Source organism: Cotesia glomerata, linkage group LG7 (assembly GCF_020080835.1).
Source record: "Cotesia glomerata isolate CgM1 linkage group LG7, MPM_Cglom_v2.3, whole genome shotgun sequence".
Classification (NCBI taxonomy): domain Eukaryota; kingdom Metazoa; phylum Arthropoda; class Insecta; order Hymenoptera; family Braconidae; genus Cotesia; species Cotesia glomerata.
Genome location: NC_058164.1, coordinates 8024951 through 8049082, shown reverse-complemented (window position 1 = coordinate 8049082; position 24132 = coordinate 8024951). Strand labels below are relative to the sequence as shown.

The following is a 24132-nucleotide window of genomic DNA, read 5'->3' as shown; positions in this document are numbered from 1 at the left end:
TATTTTTGATAAAATCCAATGGATAATAATGACTAATAACTGTAACAATAATGAATATCATTTCACGTTATCGAGGATCCCATACAAAAATATGACAATAAACTACAGTATAAAAAAAGTCAAGTTCGGTTAAATTTCCAGCATTTATGTGTAACCAGCTGGAACTTGTTCTTCAGAAAAAAGTTAAATCATTAGCAAAACAATAGTAATTTCCAAACTAAACCAATTTATCTTGTTTTTCACGACACTATAACAGTTAGAGAACTTCTAGGAAGCAAAAGTTTGTAGAATATTTCTTTAACGATGTAGTATAATATGTTCATATCTATTCTCAAAATTTATTATTTTCGTAAATCAGCTCGGTGTGATCTCTTTTGAATAATTTAATTAATTTCAACGTTACACGGAAGACTGAATTTTACGGCAGGTTGTCAAATTTTGAACTTGTTCGTGAAACCACAGTATACTTTAATGTTCTAATGAGGTCATTGCGTAATTTAAATGACATGCACACCTTTTTTTCGTTAGAGGTTAAAACATGTATAAAATCATGCTCTAACGAGTTTAATAATTAGTTTCAAAGTTAAATATTTTACTAATTTAATTATCAATTCAAAATACTTCCTCCACATTATTTTAATAAACTTCTTTCTCTGGAATTACTTTACCTTTTTAAAGTTTATTATGACGGAAGTGTATAATAAAAATAAACAAGGGCGCGCAGTAGCCTATCGGATCCAGCTTTTGCTTATCAAGCATTGAACCGGGTTCGAGCCCGGTGTACACCAATTATTATTTTTCAATATTTAAATGAATTATTCTGATCAGTCCAAATAAAACAAGTCCAACCACAAGAAGTTTACTCCCTACAGTAGTCGCTCATGACCTTAGTAATTTATGCGGCTTAAAACAAATAAATAAATAAAAAAAATCTGGAAAACGGTTGACCCTAAAGGCCTTCCCTGCGACTTCCCGCCAATTCGTTACCTAAACGCTTGAAATTGCACTTATGACGTTTCTAAGCTCTTCGAGCTCAAAAATACAATTTTTGTGTTATTTTGAGCTCTTTGAGCTCAAAGAAATAGCTTTTGTATGCTTTGAGCTCTTCGAGCTCAAAAGTCTGATAGAAATTTAATAAAACAGTATTTTTTTAATTTTTAAACTGCAATACTGGTGGCAATCGACGTAGTTTCTTAAGCTTCAGAGCTGAGTAGTTTTTGGAATTGATTGGTAAAGCCGTTTAGAAGTTATTCCAAAAAAATGATTTTTTGAAAATTTTATTTTTGAGATTTCTCAAAATCTAGCGAATCGAATCGATTCAAATTTTCACAAAATTTAATGACAATGATACTCTTTGGGTCGCCACCTATTTCGATCCGATCGGCCGAGCCGTTCAAAAGTTATAAGTGGTTTACACACACACACACACACACACACACACACACACACACACACACACACACACACACACACACACACACACACACATACAGCCGTACGGACACCATCGCGGGAATAGTCAGGAAAGCTTCCTGTGACCTTAAAACGTCGAGATCTGATAAAAACTCGATTTTCGCAAAACGGGGTAAAACCAATAACTTCCCGATTTTTGAAAATTTTCAATTTTCTTAGCAGGAAGTTAAAAAGATGTATGAAAAATTTATTTACCTTAAACTTTTTTCATTTTTTATGTTAGAAATGTATTTATTTTTAATATCATATCATTAATAAAACTGTTAAAAAAATATAATTACAATTTATAATTCTTTAAAATATTTATCGAGGTCAAGCCACCATATATAAAAAAAATTAAGAATTATTTGAAACCATAACTACTTTATTTTGTTCATAGCTAATCAAAAAATTATTTGATAAAATCAATTTTTGATAAAATTCCATTCCGTGCAAATCCAACAATCATAATTGAAGTCTTTTCAAAATTGAAAAATTTGGAACAAATAAAAATTCGTAAAAATTTCAAGGTTAATATTATTAAACAGTTTTTTTTTTTTTTTTTTTAAAGTAAACAATCAAATTTTTCAGATAAGTTTTTATTTTTTATTTTTTTTTTTCAAAGTTTGTTAAAAATTGAATAAGTTGAAAATTTTATATTAATTTTTGAAAAGTAAAAAACCATCATAAAAAATTTTAATTGACATTTTTAAGCATGTCTAAGTCGAAAAAATAATACACTTGCCAATATTTTTTTCCAAAATAATCAATTTTCGACAAGCTCCAAAAAGGAAGTCATCTGAAAAAAATTTCACTAATTTTTTATGAGCAAAAATACTTGAAGCTACAACTCTAAAAAATTCAAAACTTCAATTGAATAGACAAGCTACTAATCACCCTAAATTTAAATACTCTCCCAATATGACTATTTTCCCTTCGTATTCAGAACGTTCGATTGCCTTTCGGATCTCCTTTGCCTGGAACTATTTACAAACAGAGTAGAAATAGAATTTTTACAAACTATAAAATCTGTGGACTCTATACTTGTTTTTAAATGTCGAGCATCTAGTGGAACAAGAAATTGAATTATTCAAATGAGTTGTGGTTATCCGGTTAGTTGGTATAGAGCTATGTCTACTGGGACGAACGAGAAACGAATGAGTATAACTAGAATATATCTATATATATATATATATATATATATATATATATATATATATATATATATATATATATATGTAAATATCCACACAATGCCACAACGTTTTGCCGATATACATGCAGCCAAATAACTAAAAGGGACGCATGCGCTTTAAAATGTTGGGAAAACTACGCGTTTCACATCGGAATTGCAAATGCAATCACCGGGAGAAAAATTGGCTGTCATCTGACGTGGAACGGAAGGGAAAGCAACGTTAAAATGGGTGGGAGCATTGTCAAGGGAGCACCGAGAGACAGGGGAATGCAAAGTTGAATGCCATAGAAAAAAAAAAAAATAAAAAAATGCAAAGAAGACCAAAAAGTCGATGAAAAAATACCAGTCGCTCAAATATTACTAGCAAAATCGATTTAAATTTAATAAACTAGTCATAGCTGAATGATTCTAGATGGCAATGGATGATTATCGATATAGCTGGCACAAGTTATCCCTTTGCAGCAGAGTTACATTCAATAAGTTCGCACACGCGATTAAAATTAAAAAGCGGTATGAAAAAGCGCAATCTTGAGCTGGAGATTATTTTTATTTTAGAATAATGTTGAGCTTAGAGCAATGCTCGAGGCAATATACGCCGATGAATGCGAGGGTTGAGCAACAGGTGACGCGTCGCGGGATTGTCACTGTTACGCCGTTTGATAAAATCGCTCGCGCAGATGGGAAACTAGAGTGTTGGAGGTTGGAGACGCGTGCGTCCCGCGAGAGTCCTGGGTTGTGCTAGGCCATTTCTCTCTGTCTCTCTTTGAACTGTGCTGTACATATAAATAGATATAGGTATACTCTCAACCACACTCGAAATCCGAATACAATTAGCCGGGTTCCAATTACCGGATACTCACTGAATTGGAGTCATGTTCGTCATACATATGCCTGCCGGCGTACACTGCTAGTCCACTCGGAGCGATAGCGATACCATTGACTGCACTTCGCTTATGAATTTCTGCCTTGGCGCAAGTATTATTTATCGGCGGGTCTTTTGTTTGCACGGTACATTGACTGGAAGCTGTTATTTGATGAAAATCCTCGGGTTCCACTAAATTCGATCATAATTAGCATCAAATTTTCACTAGTGGGGAACATTATCTCGCTCGACATGTTGAACTTCGATTAATTTTGATCTTTATTGAGTTCACGGTGGATATGCTATGCATATTTAGTTTGATAGAAGATTAAAGCTTCATTGTATTTTAAAAATTCTATTGTGAGGGGATTACAATCATAAGTTATTAGCCACGATAATTGTTAAATAAAAAATAACATTGTTTAATGAAAAAATTAATTTTACTGATGTTTTTAATCTTTCAGGTTGTTTTGATTAAAAAAATAAAATTTTGGGAGAGTTTCTGTGATACTAAAATTAGCAGACATTTCAATAATTTCTAATTTTATTTATAAAAATAAATTAGTGTTAGAGAATATAAAAAAATGCATCAATAGCGTCTTAAAATTTTTACGTGGAATTTTTTTTTTTATTTTCTTTAATTATAATAAATTATTTAAAAAGAAACAATTCTAAAATTTTTCCGACAAGGTAACAGCAAGTAAAAGTATTAATATAAAGTAAACGTTAGTGAAAAGAAATCTAAAAAAGAAAAAAATACAAACTTTTTTCTAATTGCTAAAAATACAATTTTTTTATAAGTATAATCTAAAGTTTTCAATTGAGCAGGCGATTTGGTGTAATATTTTAATGTTGCTATAGAGGAGTTTTTGAAAACTATTTGTTTATTGACTTTCGGTAGCGCAATGATTTTATTTATAGTGATACCTTTATGTCTATCACACATTAACTTACAATTTATATAATGACTAGCGGTCTGCACCGGCTTCGCACGGGCATTTAACAAAAATTTCAAAATTAATTGTAATATAATAAAGACTATGTCACGCGGGGATAGTGTAGCTTCCCAAGAGTGAAAGAATTTTTCAAATCGGTTCAATAGTTTTGGAAACTATTCATCAATGCAAACAAACAGACAATCAAATCTGTCATCTTTATAATATTAGTATAGATAACATATGGCCTCAAGAATAAAAGTGTCATTTTTCCCAGTATGGCACTCTCATTAGAAAATAAATTTATAATCTACAGGAATAATAATAAATAATAATAAACGACGTTTTAACAAACATTTTTACAAAAATGGATTCTAGCAAATTTTATATTATAATACAATGTAAAATCTTGATGAAATTTTTTTTAGGTAATTATAAGATAAAATTTCTAAGTGAAAGTATTAAAGTTTTACAATATAGCCATTTATAGTATTAAATATTCTAGTAATTTTCTCGAGTTTGCTGGAGAATTAAAACTTAAATGGTAAGTGTTGATAGAACAATAATAAAACCCCTTTTAAAAAGGAACCTCAACTCTTAAGAAGTTTGGATAGAATTTTAAGTCTTGATATAAATTAACTGATAGTATAAAGTGCAATATCAAGTCAATGCACACGAAAATACGATAAAGTTGCTCTTGAAAACATAATTCTAGTTCTTTAAGATGCAATTAATTTAGTCTTTGAATAAAGGGTAGAACTGAATGGAAGGAGAACTGAAGATGGAATAGGATAGGGCAGTACTTTTCTGGGGAAGGAAGTGCCAGAAGAGGAAGTAAATGGCGAGGGAACCCAGCCATTTAAATTAAGTGGCTTCCTCTGAAATTAGATCAGGACGAGCGCGCATGAGGTTCGCTGTTCACTGTTCACTGTACGTTGCTTTCCGTAGTACTACTTAAATTCTCGGTCTTTCTCTCAACAGCCCTCTCCTGAGAATTCCAACCTCATTCCCTTCCACTTATATTTTGTATTTTCTATTCATATTCATTTTCATTTAAGTTGTATGCTAACTATTTTTCCTTTCTTACCCCTTTTTCAATTTTATACCTCAAGAGAATTCATCTTTATTTTTTAATTCGTTTTCTTAGTAAGTAGTGGTCTTCTTTTGCTCCGTTTTTTTTTTCAATTTAATTTTGAAGCGTGTGATTTTATTATTTAATCATTAAAACTTATCCTGTTTTTTTTTTCTTTAGGAAAGTTGTTTCTAGGTCTGTGTAATGAAACACTCGTAAAGTTGTTCAAGTATTTTTTATTTAAAGAATTTTTTCTGATTATCGATCATGACAGAGTTTTACATTTATATACATTGCATATTTAATAAATAAATAAATTGTTTCCCTATTTATAAATTTATTAACGATAATAAATTCTTATAAATTTTAACAAAAATGATTATTTTGAAGAGTCTTATTATCTTAAATTAAAACAAAAAATTTTTGAATCGAATAAAAGTCACTTAAACCAAGAAATTTCTTAGCTAAAAAATTTACAAAAAATTATTGACAAAAAGCGTAAAGTTTACTGAATATTGGCCATTAAATTCACATAATAGCAAAATCGTAACTTTCAAAGCGAGTCATATGTTTGAATAATTAAAATCGATATTCAAACTAAAAGCAGTTTTATTATTTTATTACATCATCTGTTGTTCTCATAACAAATACCAAAATTAGTGCAAAAAGCCTATTATCAAACCTTGGGTGTAAACATTGATCACAATAAAATAAAATTTACCTGATACACTTTTATCGGTATCGTAAAATAAATTTTTACAACTCATTACAAATTTAGTGCGTAAACGGTGTTTAATTGTCATTACAGCTTGGAACCATTCAATGTTAACGACGTTCGCAAAACATAACTGCTCTTTAATCCGACAAATTGTGCAAACATGAAAGAATAAAATCCCTCAATAGAACATGTATATTTAGGAGCTCTTTTTTTAATTTTCCTCCAAATCATTGAAAATATATTCGAAATCAAATCCATTAAATTGCACCAAAAGCAATTTTCTTTATAATTCACTGTTAAATTCATGAGGAAAATTACTGGACCGTATAATAATTGTGAAATGCTAGAACGCTGCTCTATCATTTTTTAGTAACAGTAATATCTTTTTAAAATTTATGGAAGTGAAATTAAAAAAAATTTTTTAATGTAACTTACTGCATCTGTGGAATAAAATTATCATTAGACTTATTGTTATCAATGGAATATTATTATAATAAATTTTTAATGTTTTAGATTCTGAAAGAACTAAATTTTAGTTCAAGAAGATTAGAGATTTAATCGATTTCTAAGCTTATTTCATTTTAAAATACATATGGGATAATAGCTTATAATACGAAAAAATTTCAAATGTTATTAAAGTACATTTTTACAAATAATATTCAACTAATTACATAAAATTTTATTCGAATGAAAATTGTATAAAACTTTATTAGATTTAACTGTAATTCAGAAACAACTGATCACTGACATGTGTAATTTTTCATACAGCTAAAACATCAAGAGTAATAACGGTGCTGCATCAAAGTCAGCGGTTAATGCCGTTACTTAGATTCGGTTTGACTGAAGACTCTGGTAAATTTTTTAGTAGTTTCAGTAAAAATTTCGGAGTAATGCCGAAAAAACACTTTTTTCGGTTTTCTTTCGTTCACGATATCTCTCGAACGAATCAACCGATTTCGACCAGCTTGGTGGCGATCTACGTGGTTTTTTATTGTCTAGTTTTTGAAATCTATCGGTGGAGCCGTTCAAAAGTTATTTAAAAAAAACCACATTTGAAAAAATTTTTTTTCTTAGTTTTTTTAAGATTTCTCAAAATCTACTGATTTGAATCGGTCCAAATTATACTCAAAATCTAAGTTTGGCCAAGCCCTTTCAAATGGCACCAACCGCGATAAAATCGGATGAGCCGTTCAAAAGTTATAAGCGGTTCACATACTTGCACACACACACACACACACACACACACACACACACACACACACACACACACACAGTGACAACCTCGCCGGAGTAGTCAGGGAAGCTTCCTATAACCTTCAAACGTCGAGATCTGATGAAAACTCGATTTTTGCAAAACGGAGTGAAAACAATAACTTCCCGATTTTCTTAGTGGGAAGTTAAAAATTAACTTGCATCAAGTAAACAATTTTGAAGAACTTCATCTTCTTAATTTGAGTAAAAAAATTCTTACGCTAAGAATTTTTTTTGGTTTAAGTAAATTTACTTGATTTAAGAATTTTTCGTTTTGATTCAAGACAATGAAACTCTTCAAAATTATTTTCGTGGTTCAAGAATTTTTCTCTTACTTCAAGTTAATTTTTTTTCCAGTGTGCAGTAAAAATGAATGGCAATTTTCCATATTTTTTACGTTGTATTTGTGCATAATCATTAGTAGAATTGTACGTAGATCAGAGGAATTGTGGAATATTTACCACACTGCAAATCTACTCCAAAATTCAATGCGTTATTTTAACATATCATGTGTGTATTATGCTTTGACGTGATAAGCAAACTATAGATCTTAATACACCATAAGACGTGTACAAAGTGACTACAAAAAATTAAAATTCATGTGCGCTAAAACAAAACAGTTATAGGTTTTGCAGAACATTACTGTCACTTAAAAGGACTCGCTTTTATTAAAATTTCTTTTCACGCAAAATTAGCGTCGTAAAATTATCTACGCAGACGAGCTTGAGTAATCAATTACTATGCAGGAGATATTATACACGGATTTAATTATCAAGAATACGGGGATCAGAAGGAGGTGAAGGATCGAGGGTAGGGGATAGAGTAAGAGCATAATTAATGAGCCGAAAATGATTGACAGGAATCGGTATGGATTAAGATTCATCTAGGTAATGGATATGTAAAGATCATCTCAGTGACTAACTAGGCCGCTACCCCTATTTAGAATGTTCGCCACAGCCCTGAAGGCATGACACGTACGTCCGACGTACGATGAGTTTATGCGGGCGTAGCCAGCGTTACCCCAGACAAACGGAGTCCTGAGCATACCCTGTCGTTGACAGCCTTCTCTCTGATCCTCTAGCGTTGTTTCACCCCCTCACCCTCTCACCCTTTCTCACTCATGCTCTTTTGTCCTTGTCTATGTACCTACATTATACACACAAAGACTGCTCCTCTATGCCTCTATATCCTGTACTTTCACTGAACAACCAAACTCGTTATATTACTACACTGCTCAACTGGCTGTTCCCTTGACAACTGGACGAAACAGAGAAGTGTGTGTCAACATTCCTTCTCAGCGAGTTCACGAGTGTTCATACTTTAATTATTTTTATTCATGTTAAGGAAAATTTAATTTTAACATTTTAACTGAGTTTTTTATTTTCAGGTAATAGAATGAAAGTTTGTACGGCTTATTTCTATTTTTTTGTGTTCCCTATTTTCTAAAAACAGTTTTTTTTTAATTTTTTAGTCTGAAATGATGTATGTAAATAGATATTTATGTTATCAGGCCGTGAAATGACGATTTTCTGACAGTGACGATATTTCGATATGAGCTTAAGGTTTGTGGCGGGAAAATGCGAAATCAGGTGTAATTTTAACGTCCGAGGCGAAGCCGATGACGGAAATTTACGCTCGTTTTCGAACATTCGCGTCACAAATATTAAAGCGAGTATCGAAAAAAAGTCGTTGTCAAAATCGCCACTAAACGGCCAAGTGACACACAATATTTTTCATTATTATCGCTCCATAAGTTTAACTTTTGAAGGATAGGAGGCAAATAATGACATATTTAAATTTTATGAAGTTTCAAAAGGGTAAGAAAACTTAATTTTATGGTAATTATCTTTTTATCAATATTTATTTATGACGTGCTTGTTATTTTATTAACAAAATTTTAAAAAACCAAATCAGGATATAGTAGACCAAATCATTTGTGTTTTTCTTTTTATTAATTCCAATTTACAACGTTTCGTTAGCATAATTCTGATTTCATCAGGTAACCTATAAAATATAATAAAATTAATTAATAAATTTATTATAAAATAAAATATAATAAAATTAATTAAACAATTGCTATGAACTTATTAAGACATTATAAAAATTCAAATAAACAATACCTTGAAATATTTAACAAAAACACATAGTTACATGATACCAAATATTACGTTTGACATCCAGAAAATACAAACAATAGTCATGGTCAAGAAACATTTTTAACAATTGTCAATAATTATAATTTTTCTAAAAATTTCGTACTCAGCATAAATATTTAAATGTTATTAATTAATAAGTAGAAAATTACTAATAATAACCTCCAAACCATACATGCTGCTAATGTCAGTTGCTTACTACTATTAACATACTATATAAAATATACAATTTCTTAATAATTAAAATAATGCAATAATAATTTTCTTAATTTTAATCAATGGCACGAATTCTTCATATGCATGTGCAGTTTAAAATTTCATGATTTTTAAATATAAAGACACTTATCCCTCTTGTGGCTCCATCTAGAGAGAAAAAAAAACCTAGTGATGTTGCAGGTTATAACTAATCAGAATCTAGGTATTTTATTTTAAATGTTTTAGCCAGTACTGCTTGGCGTCTATATATAAACAAAAATAAATAAAAAATAAAATAAAAGTATTTATTTTTCGTTATTTAGTTCCTGAATTCTATATGTTTCGGTAAATACAAAAAAGCATGGAAGTCTGGTATGTCACAGTTAGCAAACATTTTTTAATTCAATTTTTTTTTTTATTTTTATTTATTTATTAAATAAATTTTTATTTCTTTCTTTTTTTTTATTATTATTATTATTTTATTATTTTATTAAATTTCGTATATACTCGTTATGCACAGAAGTACCAAAAAAAAAAAAATGAACTGCTTTACTTCATTTTAACTGGATTAAGTGGCGCCATCGTTTTCACATGAGGAAAATAAAGAAAAAAGAAAAAAGTTCGTTTCTTTCTGTACGTGTATGTCATAGTGAATTTTAATAAAAGTCAATTTGAAGAAAAAATACGTAAGCTAGGCTACTGAAATGAAATGCGGACCCAGTTCATCGCAATCTTGAACTAATAATCAAAACCCGGTCTCGAAATATCAATTCGTTCGGGAGTAATCGTTGGTACATCCAAATGGGGTGACATCCGGACGTCCACGTAAAATTTTTTTTGAAACGTTTTTTTTTTCAAAATAACAACATGAAATGATTTTAAATAGTGAAATATGGCTTAATTTAAGTGTTTTCTCGGTGTACATATACTTTAATTATTGTATAAGTGTAATATGGTTGTGATACAGGCATTTAAAGATCGCAAAATTGCTTGACATTGACGAGTCGAGTGTAAAGCACAACCTCACGCGCTTCGCGCTATGAGGCGTGCAAAATTATCGGTCGATATGCTAGAATGTAATTTTTTTTTTACAATCTCTCTCAATTCCGTCCGGGTGTACATGAAAAGTTCGTAAAAAAAGGGAAGGGTGTAAACTTTACGGCCTAGGCCGTGAAAAGCAGACAGTCTCTAGAAAAGAGTCCCTATATGGACGCCATTCAGCGCTCAAAAGTTGAACTTTTGGAGCGAGTATAACAAAAAATTGATTTTGGTGCAACAGTTTTTAACTTTTGAAAAAATTTTTTAATACGGCTGGATAGGTTGTGGAAAATCGGAAGTGAAGAAATAAAATATAAAATAAATTACACAGTAAAAAATTTTTCGTCATTATGTAAAGTGTAAAAATTATTGTGTAGGATTTAATATTTTAGTGTGTAGAATTTAACATTTAAGTATGTTGATTCAACACAATAGAGTGTTGATTCAACACAAATTGTGTAAAAAAAGTCATCAACACAAATTTTTGTGTTAAATTTGACGAAAAATTTTTTACTGATGTGTATATAGAGTATGTTTTGCGGAAAAAGTGAATTTTTTTCATCAGAAATTTTATTCAAGGGTAGTAAATATACCAACGTTTAGTTTATTTTTATCACGTACAGAATTAATGAATATTAACGCATGTTCTTATGTTTATGCAACTAAAAAAATTTCATCATAGTCTTTCTAAAAAATTTAATGCTATAAGCACGTATCTCGGTAAGATTTATTGTGTGATAAACAAGTGTAAATTTTTTGTGCTACTTTCTTATAATTTTCATCCCAACTCTCTTCTCGTATTTTTCTAAAAACTCTTTTCATACTTCACGCATAATTATCAGTTTATTTCAAAGCGAACTCGCGATGCGCATAATTTTTAACGAACAAAATCTTTTACACTGTAAATATTTTCACTGTGAAAATAAAAATACGAACAAAAAATTTAAAAGTTAAATTTTAACGAGTCCATGTATTTAATACTGGACATTACTTGCTTTCAGTTTTGATTATACTCACAATAAATACAATACTAGGTAGTAATGTGATGATACTGCTTTATTTGTACATGCAAATAAATGTACATAAACCGAAGAACAAAATAAACACCCCTATAAGAAGAAATTTCTGTCGTGCTGGGAGAGTACAGAACATATTGCACTGATGAACCCATGTACCTGCTATTTGGGCGGAAGCCGTTTTTCAATGTTCTTTCTCTTTACTGTACGCGAACAAGATTTTAGTGGCTATTATTAGCTAGCTAAGCAATTGGTTTTTTTTTCTGGAACCTAGACATATATTTTCTATCTGTATACGCATTTAAATCTTATTTATTTTTTACATAAATTGCGCCACTGGGATTTTATACTCGGTGTCCCAGAAACCGGGGAGCATGAGAAGGAAAGATCGGGTCGTGAGAAGTTGAGAAAGGCTGTAAAAGTAATGCTGAGAAACAATTATTAATAATTAACAATTCAATTATTTATTTAATATAAACAATTTAATTCTAACAAAATTTCTTAAAATATTGCCCTTAAAATTAACCTATCAATCACTAAATTTGAGAACCTCTCACCTACGCAGGCACTTGCCAAAACTTACAACTAAATATCATTAAATTCTTTTAAACATAGATCATTACGCATCTATCTTCTTAATTTCTTAACTCAACATAGACCATTACGCATCTATCTTCTTAATTTCTTAACTCACTTTTAGACCATTACGCATCTAGATTCTTAATTTCTTAAATCCTCGTCCAACTGACGGAATAACAAACAACATATTTTACCCAATAAAAACTTCTTAATTATTCAATTATCTGAACTAATTTCACATAAACAACCTCGTCTACCTGACGGAATACCATATAATACCATAATTACCTGACTTCCATATAAAATCGTCCACCGACGCTAACTTCATTCTATAGAGTTCTCTACTTTATTCATACATCTTAATTACCAATAAAACTGAATCTCAAAACTTCGCATTTTCCAAAATTACCAAAATTACGCCTAACAATTACTTAACACAAAATTCCGACCTTCGATTTTAATTCATTAAATTCATTAATACATCTTCTTAACTAAATTCATTTCCAACTTACTTAACCAAATTTTCTACTAAAGTTATCAATCAATTTATTCTACTAAACCCACTGATTTATTTCATTTCTTGATCTCCACTAAATAATCTTTAACAAAGTTCACTACATAATTTTCTTAACAAGTTCGTTAATCATTTTCTAAATTCACTAAATTTCTCAATAAATACATTCGCTAAATTAACTAAATTAATTAAATTTAGCCCACCGGCCTAAATTTAATTTAACACAATTTCTTAAATCCGAATCTGAAATTCTAAAACGTCTCAACAAAATTTACAACCGTAGAACATTATAGAATGACCTTCACTAACTTAATTACGCATTTTCATTTCTTATTCAAACTTTGTCTCGAAAATTCTTAACTAAAATTAATTTATTATAGCCAACAGGCCTATAATAAATTACTAATAAATTCTCTACCAATAAATTAACAATTAATCAATTAAATTTAATTTTCAATATAAAAGTTCAGCGACAAAACTAACTACTTGATCTTGACAATAAAAACTAAAGTACGAATTCGCTAATATAAAAATGACCGCTCGAGAAATTAAATTTAATTATTTCAGCCTCTTAATTAAATCAATAATCAAACCTGGTCTACAATAATCGAAAATACCTGGAGACTCAATTATTGTTTTATTCAACGACGACTGATACTCCGATCCAACTTGGCGGGCTTAGCTGCTTGGCGTCTTGTCGTCTTGAACCAGGGTGCGGCAGGGTTGTCCAATTCCAAAAATGCCCCGATAACTTCCTCTGCAGTTGCTCTTTATTCTCGACGTCCAAATTTGCACTCTATTGACTTAAACTGATCTCAACAAGGTCACTGATTCACAAGGGCAAAAGGCCACTGGCTTCTAGAAGGGAAAAAGCCTCGATGTCCCTCCTGTCGGCTCTTTTATAACCCTCCTACTCCGGCTCTCGAACTTTCCTATTGTTATGCCCCGCTTTATTTTACGGGGACTGTAGTGGGGACTTTCGATTAGCACGCCCGGTGACAAGTCGAAACTACTTGTCAAAAATCGAAAGGTAAGGGAAAGCCCTGACCTACCGTGCGTTAATTAAGTGGTCGATAATGACCCCGGGAAGTTCGATTTTCCCTGTTACAAACTCAAAAAAATCTGGAAAACGGTTGACCCTAAAGACCATCCCTGCAACTTCCCGCTAATTCCATATCTAAGCGTTTAAAATTGTAATTATGACATTTTTGAGCTCTTCGAGCTCCAGTCTAATAGAAGTTTGATAACAGTATTTTTTGAATTTTCAAACCGCAATTACTTCTGAATGAATGAACCGATTTTCACGCGGTTGGCAGCATTCCACGCAATTTTTTAAATTCTATGATACACTTCTGAACACAAACTGATTAAACCGAAAATTTTTAGAGAAATTTAAAAAATTTACTTTTTCCGAACTTTTTCGACAACGATAACTAACGAACCAATCAACCGATTTTCACGTTCTTGGCAGCGATCGATGTGGTTTTTTGGAATCTAATAAATATTTTATATTATTACTTCACACTGATAGAAGGATTTATTTATAGTTAAAAATATTCGTTAAAATTTAACAAATCATTTATTAGAGACCACTTTTTAGTCCTTAAAAAATATTTCTTAGTATTCAAAAAGATTTATTAATATTTAATAAATGAGAATCAGATTTATTAAATACAAACAAATCATTTTGAATAATGAGAAATATTTGTTTAATACTAAAAAGTGGTCTCTAATAAATGATTTGTTAACTATTAACAAATATTATTTGATACAAATAAATCCTTCTATCAGTGTAACCAGGTCTAAAATTCTTATATAATTAATTGAAATCAGGATGTTGTAGACCGAAATAATATTATGTTTTTTATTCCATTTCTTTTAACATGCGACGTTTTGTCACTTTTATTCTGACATCATCAGGCACCTTAAAATTTTACAATATAAAAATAAATAGTCTTTAATTTAAAAATTACTGCGCATTATTTCAACACATACAACAAAACTGACTTTGCATACTTACAATCGAATCACTGCGACTCGACGACATGCGCAAGCGTCAACTAATCATACACACCCACACATTACAAATCAAATCTGTGATTTAATTAGTGACACTTGTGGAATTATTTATCAACAACTTACTCGTCATCGAAAGCAGTCTTGTAGAGTCTATCAGTCAGTTTAGAAGTAAATATAATTCTATTATCGACATCGATTTATTAATTAATGTCAGTCATGAATAAATTTAATGAGTCGATAATTTTTTTGTTGGGATTAATTAATCTCATTAAAGCAACACCAGTGGCTGATAATAGAGATTATTGGAATAAACGTGCAGCGATATTGAGTGCAGAAAAAAATAATTTTATGGGCAGCAATTTATTACTCAGCTCTGATGAGCAGTTAGCTAATGAGGTATTGGGTAATCTTAAGAAGGAAGAAATCGATCAAGGTATAAACAAAGTTATTTTAAAATTATCTTGCCTTTCCTGGTAATTGCATCTTAGACCTTGAAATTATTGACTATTCGTGTAATTATTGGCTTCAGGCGATGTATTAAGTTTTCTTTTTTTTTTTTTTTTTTTTAATTAAGTAGAAAATTTAAATTGGAATTTTCTGTTACTTTAAAAAAGTAATCCATAAAAATTGTAGTATAAATGAATTGAGTAAGTTTTAAAATTTATTTTTTTAAATTCATTTGTAAAATTGAACTATCTATTAAAACTTATGCGTCAAAAATAATAATGAATTTTTTTTTAATCGAATAAAAAAAAGTATTACTTTCAAATCATCAAAAATATGTAAGAAAATAATTTTCTTTGTCAAAATGTTAATCGATGAAGCTTTTTCTATGAAAAATTAAATTTTTTTAGAATATTTTTTGTGTAAGAAAAAAAATTGTCAGCGGAAATTTTCCCTCAAGTATAAGTTCAACATTTTATACAAAAAAAAGAAATGTTTGAGAAAAAAATGCTTAAAATTAAAGTTAACTTGAGTGACTTATTTTGAAGCTATAAAAAAATTTTTTTAGTGCGTAGTGGTTTAAAACATTACCGTCTCTGTAGATTTTAGATAAATTTTTAAAGGGATCTTTCGATATTTCAATGACTTTAAAGATAACAGAGAAAAAGTTTTGTAATTGAAAAATGTATTTCTATGCGGAAAAAATGTGATATTATTTTATCGCGTGAATAAGAAATAATGGGAAGTCTACGGATGCCATGTCATTGACATTTGCAGTAGACGATAGTTCGCTATTTATACTTGCAACAACAATGTAATAAAGAAAAGCTGTGATAAAGATAAATGAAACTGAAGTATTGCATCACGTTATTCTAACAATTCAGAACTTTAAGTTGTAATAGTTTTAGAAGTCAATAATTAACTTTTAAGCATCGTAGTAATTTAATGTTTCATAATAAACATTTAATTAAAGTTATTTAATTTATCTTTGGACTATAAAGTTGTAATGTTTTAAAATTAAATGTTTACAGCGTTTGAAGATCAAACAAAATTTTACCCAGCGAGTAATTTCATGCAAGTACAAAGCAAAATTGAAAAATCAAAGGTATTTCGTGTTATTAAAATGATGCCCAAGGGCGCAGTTCTTCATACGCATGATTTATCCCTCGTCTCTGAGAACTGGCTGTATAATAACGTTACGTACCGAGACAATTTATATATATGTAATCAGACTGAAAGCTTGATGCTCAAGTTTTTCGCTGCGCCTCCTAGTGACTGCGACTGGAAATTGCTGAAAGATGTTCGCGAAAGCGCGGCTTCACTTGATGACGTAAACACACAAATTCGTGGAGAACTTTCGTTGATTACTGATAATCCAGATGCTGCTTATCCTGATAATTATTTCGCCTGGATTAAATTCCTTAAAGTTTACAAGGTTCTTAGGTCGATGGTGACTTATAGGCCAGTTTTTGAAGATAGTTTTTACCAAGCTCTTCAAGAGTTTCACGATGACAATGTATTTTACTTAGAACTACGTGCTTCGTTACCGACGGTTTATGATTTGAATGGGACTGAATATGGACAAATGGAAGTTATGAAGATTTATCAAGAAGTAGCTGACAGGTAAAACTTTGTTGTTCATGATAAAAATTTGTTTGCTAAATTATATCCGTGAAAAAATTCTAATATGGTTCGATATGGTTATATATGGCCATATTAGGTTATGGGCGATTCCGTACTCGCGGGTGCAACATTTAGACTCACTCAAGGCTTCTTACTAAGAAAATAAAAACTCTTTTTAAAGAAATGACTGGTCGCAGGATTACATTGTAATCTGTTTTACAAAAATTAATATAAAAAACATTTAATAAAATGTCTAAATAGACACAGGAGAGGTTCAAAGTGCTATCGCGGGTGCAACGAAATCGGCCCACCATTAAAGGTCATGAAGCTAGAATGAAAAAAGTCTGTTAATTATGGAATATTTATTAAATTATTTTTACATTCTTTAAAAGAATACAAAACAAACTAATTATTAATTTAAATAAAATTATTAAAAGAAATAAATGTTATAAATTATTCACTTTTTATCCAGTCGCGGGTGCAACGTAAAACTATCGCTGGTGCAACACGTCTCACTGTAGTAAATATAAACATTTCCATGTAACTTTAAATTAAAGTGTAACGGGGTGGTTAGCCCTGTCCAATTGGTCACCCCTTTCCTCTTTGAAAAGGGCGCCACTGGGATTTTATACTCGGTGTCCCAGAAACCGGGGAGCATGAGAAGGAAAGATCGGGTCGTGAGAAGTTGAGAAAGGCTGAAAAATTAATACTAAGAAACAATTATTAACAATTAACAATTCAATTATTTATTTAATATAAACAATTTTATTTTAACAAAATTCCTTAATAATATTACCCTTAAAATTAACCTATCAATTACTTAATTGTGAGGACCTCTCACCTACGCAGGCACTTGCCAAAGCTTACAACTAAATATCCTCAAATTCTTTCAACTATAGATCATTACGCATCTATCTTCTTAATTTCTTAACTCTACATAGACCATTACGCATCTATCCTTAATTTCCTAAATCAATCATAGACCGTTACGCATCTATCCTTAATTTCCTAATTCAATCATAGACCATTACGCATCTAGATTCCTAATTTCTAAATTTAATCATAGACCATTACGCATCTAGATTCCTAATTTCTAAATTTAATCATAGACCATTACGCATCTAGATTCTTAATTTCTTAAGCCCTCGTCCAACTGACGGAATAACAAACAACATATTTTTCCCAATAAAAACTTCTTAATTATTCAATTATCTGAACTAATTTCACATAAACAACCTCGTCTACCTGACGGAATACCATATAATCTTACTAAATTCCATATAAAATCATCCACCGGACGTTAACTTCCTTTCTCAAATTTTCTTAAATAAAATTTTAACCAATTTTCCTTAAATAAATTTAATCTCCAGATTAACTAAATTTACCAAATTCACCAAATTTTCTTATCGAATTTATCTAATAAATTATCCTTAAATTCAATCAATTATTTAATAATTGATTTAGCACTTTTCTAACTTAAACAATTCAATTACATTTATCCACCGGCCTAAATTTAATTTTCCAAAACTTTACAATACTATCATAATCTACTAAATTTTACGCCAACACTTGTTTACTGCAAATAAATTTTACTACATTACATAATCACTAAATTTCTGTACTAGTTCACTTACTAAATTTTCTACTAATATCTTCAATTAATAAATTCTACTGAACTCATTACAGGATTTACTAATTTTAATCTTCCTAAACAAAATTCTAAACATCAACTATTCGAATCCTAAGCGTCTCAATACAACTCTTAACTACATACATTCTAGAATGACCTTCACTGACTTAATTACGCATTTTCATTTCTTATTCAAATTTACTTTTCTTTATATCTCGAAAATTATTAACTAAATTAATTTATTATAGCCAGCAGGCCTATAATAAATTACTGATTAATTTATCTACAGTAAATTCACAAATAAACTATTAATCTCATTCTTTTAAAATAAATATCCAATAACAAAACTAGCTAAATGACCTTGGCGCATGAATTTCTAAAGTACAAAACTTGCTAATATAAAAATGACCGCTCGAGAAATTAATTTTAATTATTTCAGCCTCTTAATTAAATTAATAATCAATTTTGGCCTAAATTAATCGAAAATACCTGGAGACTCAATTATTGTTTTATCCAACGACGACTGATACTCCGGTCCAACTTGGCTGGCTCCGCCGCTTGGCGTCTTGTCGTCTCAAACCACTATGTTAGCTTCCGGTCAGGGCTTGTCCAATTCCAAATACCGTAATAAACTCCTCAGTAGTTGCTTTCTATCGTCGGCGTTCAAAACTGCACTCTCTTGACTTATCTAATCTCAACAAGGTCACTGATTCACAAAAGGCAAAAGGCCACTGGCTTCCAGAAGGGAAAAAGCCTCGATGTTTTTCGTGCTCGCTCTTTTATAACCCTCAGCTCAGGCTCTCGAACTTTCCTATTGTTACGCCCCGCTTCATTTTCCGGGAACAGTAGTGGGGACTCTTGATTAGCACGCCCGGTGACGAGTCGAAACTACTTGTCAAAAATCGAAAGGTAAGGGAAAGCCCTGACCTACCGTGCGTTAATTAAGTGGTCGATAATGACCCCGGGAAGTTCGATTTTCCCTGTTACAAAAGATATGAGATCATAGATGCTGTATCACTAATTAGCACTTTCCTATGTAACTAAAATAAATTATTTGTTTGGAATGGTCGGCGATTTATCAGACTTAAGGTTCATCTTCAGAATCGCTGTAAACATCAGAAACGCGTAACTTTTGCGTAACTTTTTTTGCAACTTTTCTACGTTTTTTTTTAGTAGCAGTTATCAAAACTAATTTGCTTTTCAAATTAGACTTCGACGTTCGTGCAACACAAATGCTCTTACCCTCCTCGAATTGAAAAAAATTGGTATAAAAAAAAGTAACAAATACTGTGATTTAAAAATTTATGTCAAAAATCGTCTCCCGCGGAATCGCCCTTATATATTATGAGAATAAACAATTAAATTTTTAATCTTGATATATTTTTCTACAAAATGGATTTGTCATGTCGTATTAGGCAAAATTTGGTTCATTAGTTAATTAAAATAAAAGCAAATTTTAAATATGTTGTTTGGAAGAATAAAAAATTTTTCGTCTTTTAAATAGTTTATTGATATTATCCTTTATTAAAAAGTTGATGTGACGTTTTCATTATTGTCGCTTTTCGTTGCTATGGTGACCACTTTGGCAACGGTTACCATGAGAGCGGTTACTATGGCATCGGTTAAATATTAATAAGTTAAATTTGTGAAAATATTGATTAATTAAATTGTCGATAAAAAACATTTTGGCAGAAGCGCGCAAAGCGCGTTCGATTTTCTAGTATTATAAATTGTTTTAAGTTATAATATTTATTTTTATTAACTTTTTATTAAATTTAATAATTTTATATGATTAAATATTTTTATGAAAAATTATACGATTTTCAATGATTAGAAATGAAAAAATATGATAAAAAAATCTTCTTAGATTTATAATGTGTAAAAAAACGTGTATTTATTTTGGAACTTAAAATTTTAAATTGAACTATTATAATGTTTTTGATCAAAACATTACATATGGACAGATATGACTTTTTCAGGCCTCATATGGGCACATCAAGCAATAACAGGACGTATCAAGCTAAATAAAGTCATATATGTTCTGATATACCCATATCTGGTATAATATGACCAATTTTTAAATCAGATCATACTAGGACATTTTAGAACACATTAAAAATCATATATTAACACATCAAACCTTGTGTGGCTATATATGGGTATATCAGGCCATATCGATGGTTTTCTGACGCAACCTCGTATCTCAAAAATGACAATTTTAAAAATGAGATGAAAAATAGCTTATAAAAAATTGATATTCATCTAAAAACAATATTTGTTAATTGTATTTTTTAAAAATACTATCGTATTTATTATTAATCTGGTTAATATTTTTTTTCAGTAACGCGTTTATAATTAATTATTAATTTTTCAGTTGAACCCTTTCATCTTCAAAAATCGAGATACGTGGTTGCGTAAGAAAACCCTCGATGTGCATCTAGATTTATCTTGATACTGACATATGTAACCTAATGTGGCCATATTGGATCAGATCAAAGATTTTTTTCAGTTTTGTGCTGCGTGACAAAAATTTTTTGCTTAAATGATAATTTTCTTTCTACAGGTTTAAAAAAGACTATCCTGATTTCTTTGGCGTCAAAGTGATATTTTCACTTTCAGCAATAAAAAAAATAGCGTCTCTACGAAAAATCGACGAGTCCATTAGCAAAGCTATCGAAATGAAGAACAAATTCTCAGAATTATTCGCAGGCTTAGACATGGATGGCTACGAGGACAGAAGAATGCCTTTGAAAAAGTTTGTTGAACAACTGACAAAAATAAATAGTGAAATAAAATTTTTCTTCCACGCCGGAGAAACTAATTGGAACGGTTTCGATTCAGATGAAAATGTCTTAGACGCAGTTCTGCTGAATACTTCGCGAATCGGACACGGTCTCGCGATTCTAAAGCACCCGAAAATCTTAAAACTAGCCAAGGAAAAAAATATCCCTCTTGAAATGTGCCCGGTTTCAAATCAAGTTTTAAAACTAACTCCAGATCTACGGAATCATCCCGCCAGTATGTTGTTCGCTGAAAACTACCCCGTTGTCATTTCAAATGACGATTCCGGCTTGTGGGGATCTACGGGACTCAGCTACGATTTTTACGAAGCTTTCATGGGAATAATGCCTCGAAGCGCCGATTTAAGGGCGTTGAAACAGCTCGCGATTAATTCCATAATTTACAGCGCAATGAATGATCACGAAAAGCAAAGGGCGCTCGGAATTTGGTTTCAAAAATGGGCGGAATTTATTAGGAAAGTTAATAATTTGACGGATTTGTAAAATATTTTATCGATTACAATGCCTTTCAAATATTATAAAGTAGCTGTCAATCGCTTTGCGGGGCTTGAGTTGAAATTCGTTCATGTTTTTTAGTAAAGCAATTTTTCAACTTTATATCTCAATTACTTTATCCGCAACTGTGTTCTTCAGAACTTTTGTGAACATTTGTAATTTTTTATTTACAAGAGTATACTGAAAGAAATTTTATTTTCAAATTACTATTAAATTCACGGTAATTGTGGGACAGATGACACAGTTTCATAATTTTTCGATAAACGAAATAATTTATTAATTTTTTTTCAACAAATTTTACCGTAGTCTATCAAAAATTTTTTAATTTTTTAGGTTTTCTATAAATTTTATCTAGTTTATCATAAAATGAATGATTTTTTTCATAAACTTTACTTGAAAAATGGTAATAAATTAAGGGCCGCATTACATCTCATGACCAAAGTGAATTTAACGGTAATTTTTAAAGAAAATTTCTTTCCGTGCAAATGTCATCAATATTATTGATATACCTTAAATGTTGATCTTGAAAAATAAAAAAGATTTTTAGTTTTGTGTATTGTCATCTCTGTAATTGTAATCGAGATTCTATTGAACTTAAAAATATGAAAGTACTAATTAGTTGGTGTACCTTTTATTTTTTCAACCGAATGATAAACTTTAATTTCTTCTCAAATTAAAAATAATTAAATTTTTAAAATGAATTTTTTGATAAAGAAATCACTCGTTTAGAAGCATTAAAAAATAAATGAAGGCACTTATTAATCAGTAGCTCTAAATAAGTAATTCATTAAAAAAATCAAGCAATGAATTACAAAGAAAACATTTTTTTTTCTCTTTCGGTCCCTCATTACCAGTTTTTTGTCCTTGTTCTCCTCTTTTTGCAAAGCAATAATTGAAAGACGACGACAAATTAGCTCAGGTCTGGGCTCGGATCACCGAGCATTCGATTGCCAGCGCAAGAACAGATTTTCTTTTTTCCTATTCTGGCATCGACGTTCTTTCCCAGAGGGCTGTGTGCCATGGAAACGTATTTTTAATTAAAATCGTGACAGGTTAAGAGTATAATAAAAGAAACGAGCTAAAAAAAAATTTACTCCGTCAATATATTGACTTTGAATAAGTATAGCGAAACAAAAAGGTAAATTTATAGCTCAATTCTTTTTTTTATTCAACGTGTTCTATTTTTTATTTTTAAATATATTATACAAAATTTAATTTCCTGTTTGCTCATGCATGATTTTTCATGTAATACGGCGTCAGTTTTCAGCATTGACGTCACAGTCGTTTTTCACGCGGGGAGGTGTTACGGCTGCTGTAAAACAATTGGGTTAGAAAAACACGCTTGTCTCTTTGCTGTCACTCTGTGATAATTACTTCTATGTTGTTATTTAGTGGAACGACAAAAGGTAGGGGCGAAGTTTTGATGATAATAAATAATGATGATAATTATTGATCAATTGGAAATGGAAATATAAACAAAAGGTGAGTAGAGTATATGAAGAGCAAAGAGGAGAGAAAGAAATGAATATATAGCTACAATGGAGCAAAGCAATGAGGTTCACTGCAATATAAGTATTACGTGGAGTCGTTCAATGCCCAAGAAACTTTCAGAGTAGGGCATCAATGCGTTTTCATCGTTAGCTATTCAAATGGTTCGCAATATTCCTACCTAACTATAGACAATAGTATAGCGAAACAATGCCCATGTAAAAGTAAGATACAGACCGAAATGACATAAATGTTGGGAGAAACAAACTTATTCTGCCACTGAAGATCCAGATAGGGATGCAAATAAATGTGAACTACAAAGCTATTTGCAGAGCGGTGAATGTACCGTTTCGTTATCTTGCTATGAATTAGGACATCCAATTTTTGATAGGTTGTTTTGTTCTTTTGTACATGAAGTAATACCTGAAAAAATTCAAGAGATTTATGGTTATTATGCGCTATTAATTTTGAAATCCATAATACTCACAATCTTTTTCAAGTTTCTTTCAAATGATACAAAAAATTACTGTTTTTCTTGATTATTTTCTTTTATTGAAGAGTCAATGCATATGGGTGATTCTCTGTAAGGATGTTTTTTGCTGTCCCAGGCATTTTTTTATTAGAAAAAGTGTTATTTTATTACTAAAGAAAA

General features: G+C 30.5%; 2 protein-coding genes across 2 annotated transcripts in view; both read left to right on the top strand.

Annotated features, from left to right (window-relative positions):
- LOC123268779 overlaps positions 1-24132 on the top strand; it is a 228182-nt gene that overhangs the window by 94094 nt on the left and 109956 nt on the right. The window lies entirely within an intron of this gene.
- Positions 15106-22312, top strand: LOC123268780 (adenosine deaminase 2-like). Its single transcript, XM_044734136.1, has 3 exons — positions 15106-15432; positions 16475-17066; positions 21260-22312. The coding sequence occupies exons 1-3, from the start codon at positions 15207-15209 to the stop codon at positions 21978-21980; spliced, it is 1539 nt and encodes a 512-aa protein (XP_044590071.1). The 5' UTR covers positions 15106-15206; the 3' UTR covers positions 21981-22312.

Excerpts from the sequence above, each read along its gene's own strand:
- LOC123268780 (XM_044734136.1), top strand. The coding sequence starts at position 15,207 with ATGTCAGTCATGAATAAATTTAATGAGTCGATAATTTTTTTGTTGGGA. Across the intron at positions 15,433-16,474 it reads GAAGGAAGAAATCGATCAAG|CGTTTGAAGATCAAACAAAA; the intron begins GTATAAACAAAG and ends AAATGTTTACAG. Across the intron at positions 17,067-21,259 it reads TATCAAGAAGTAGCTGACAG|GTTTAAAAAAGACTATCCTG; the intron begins GTAAAACTTTGT and ends TTCTTTCTACAG.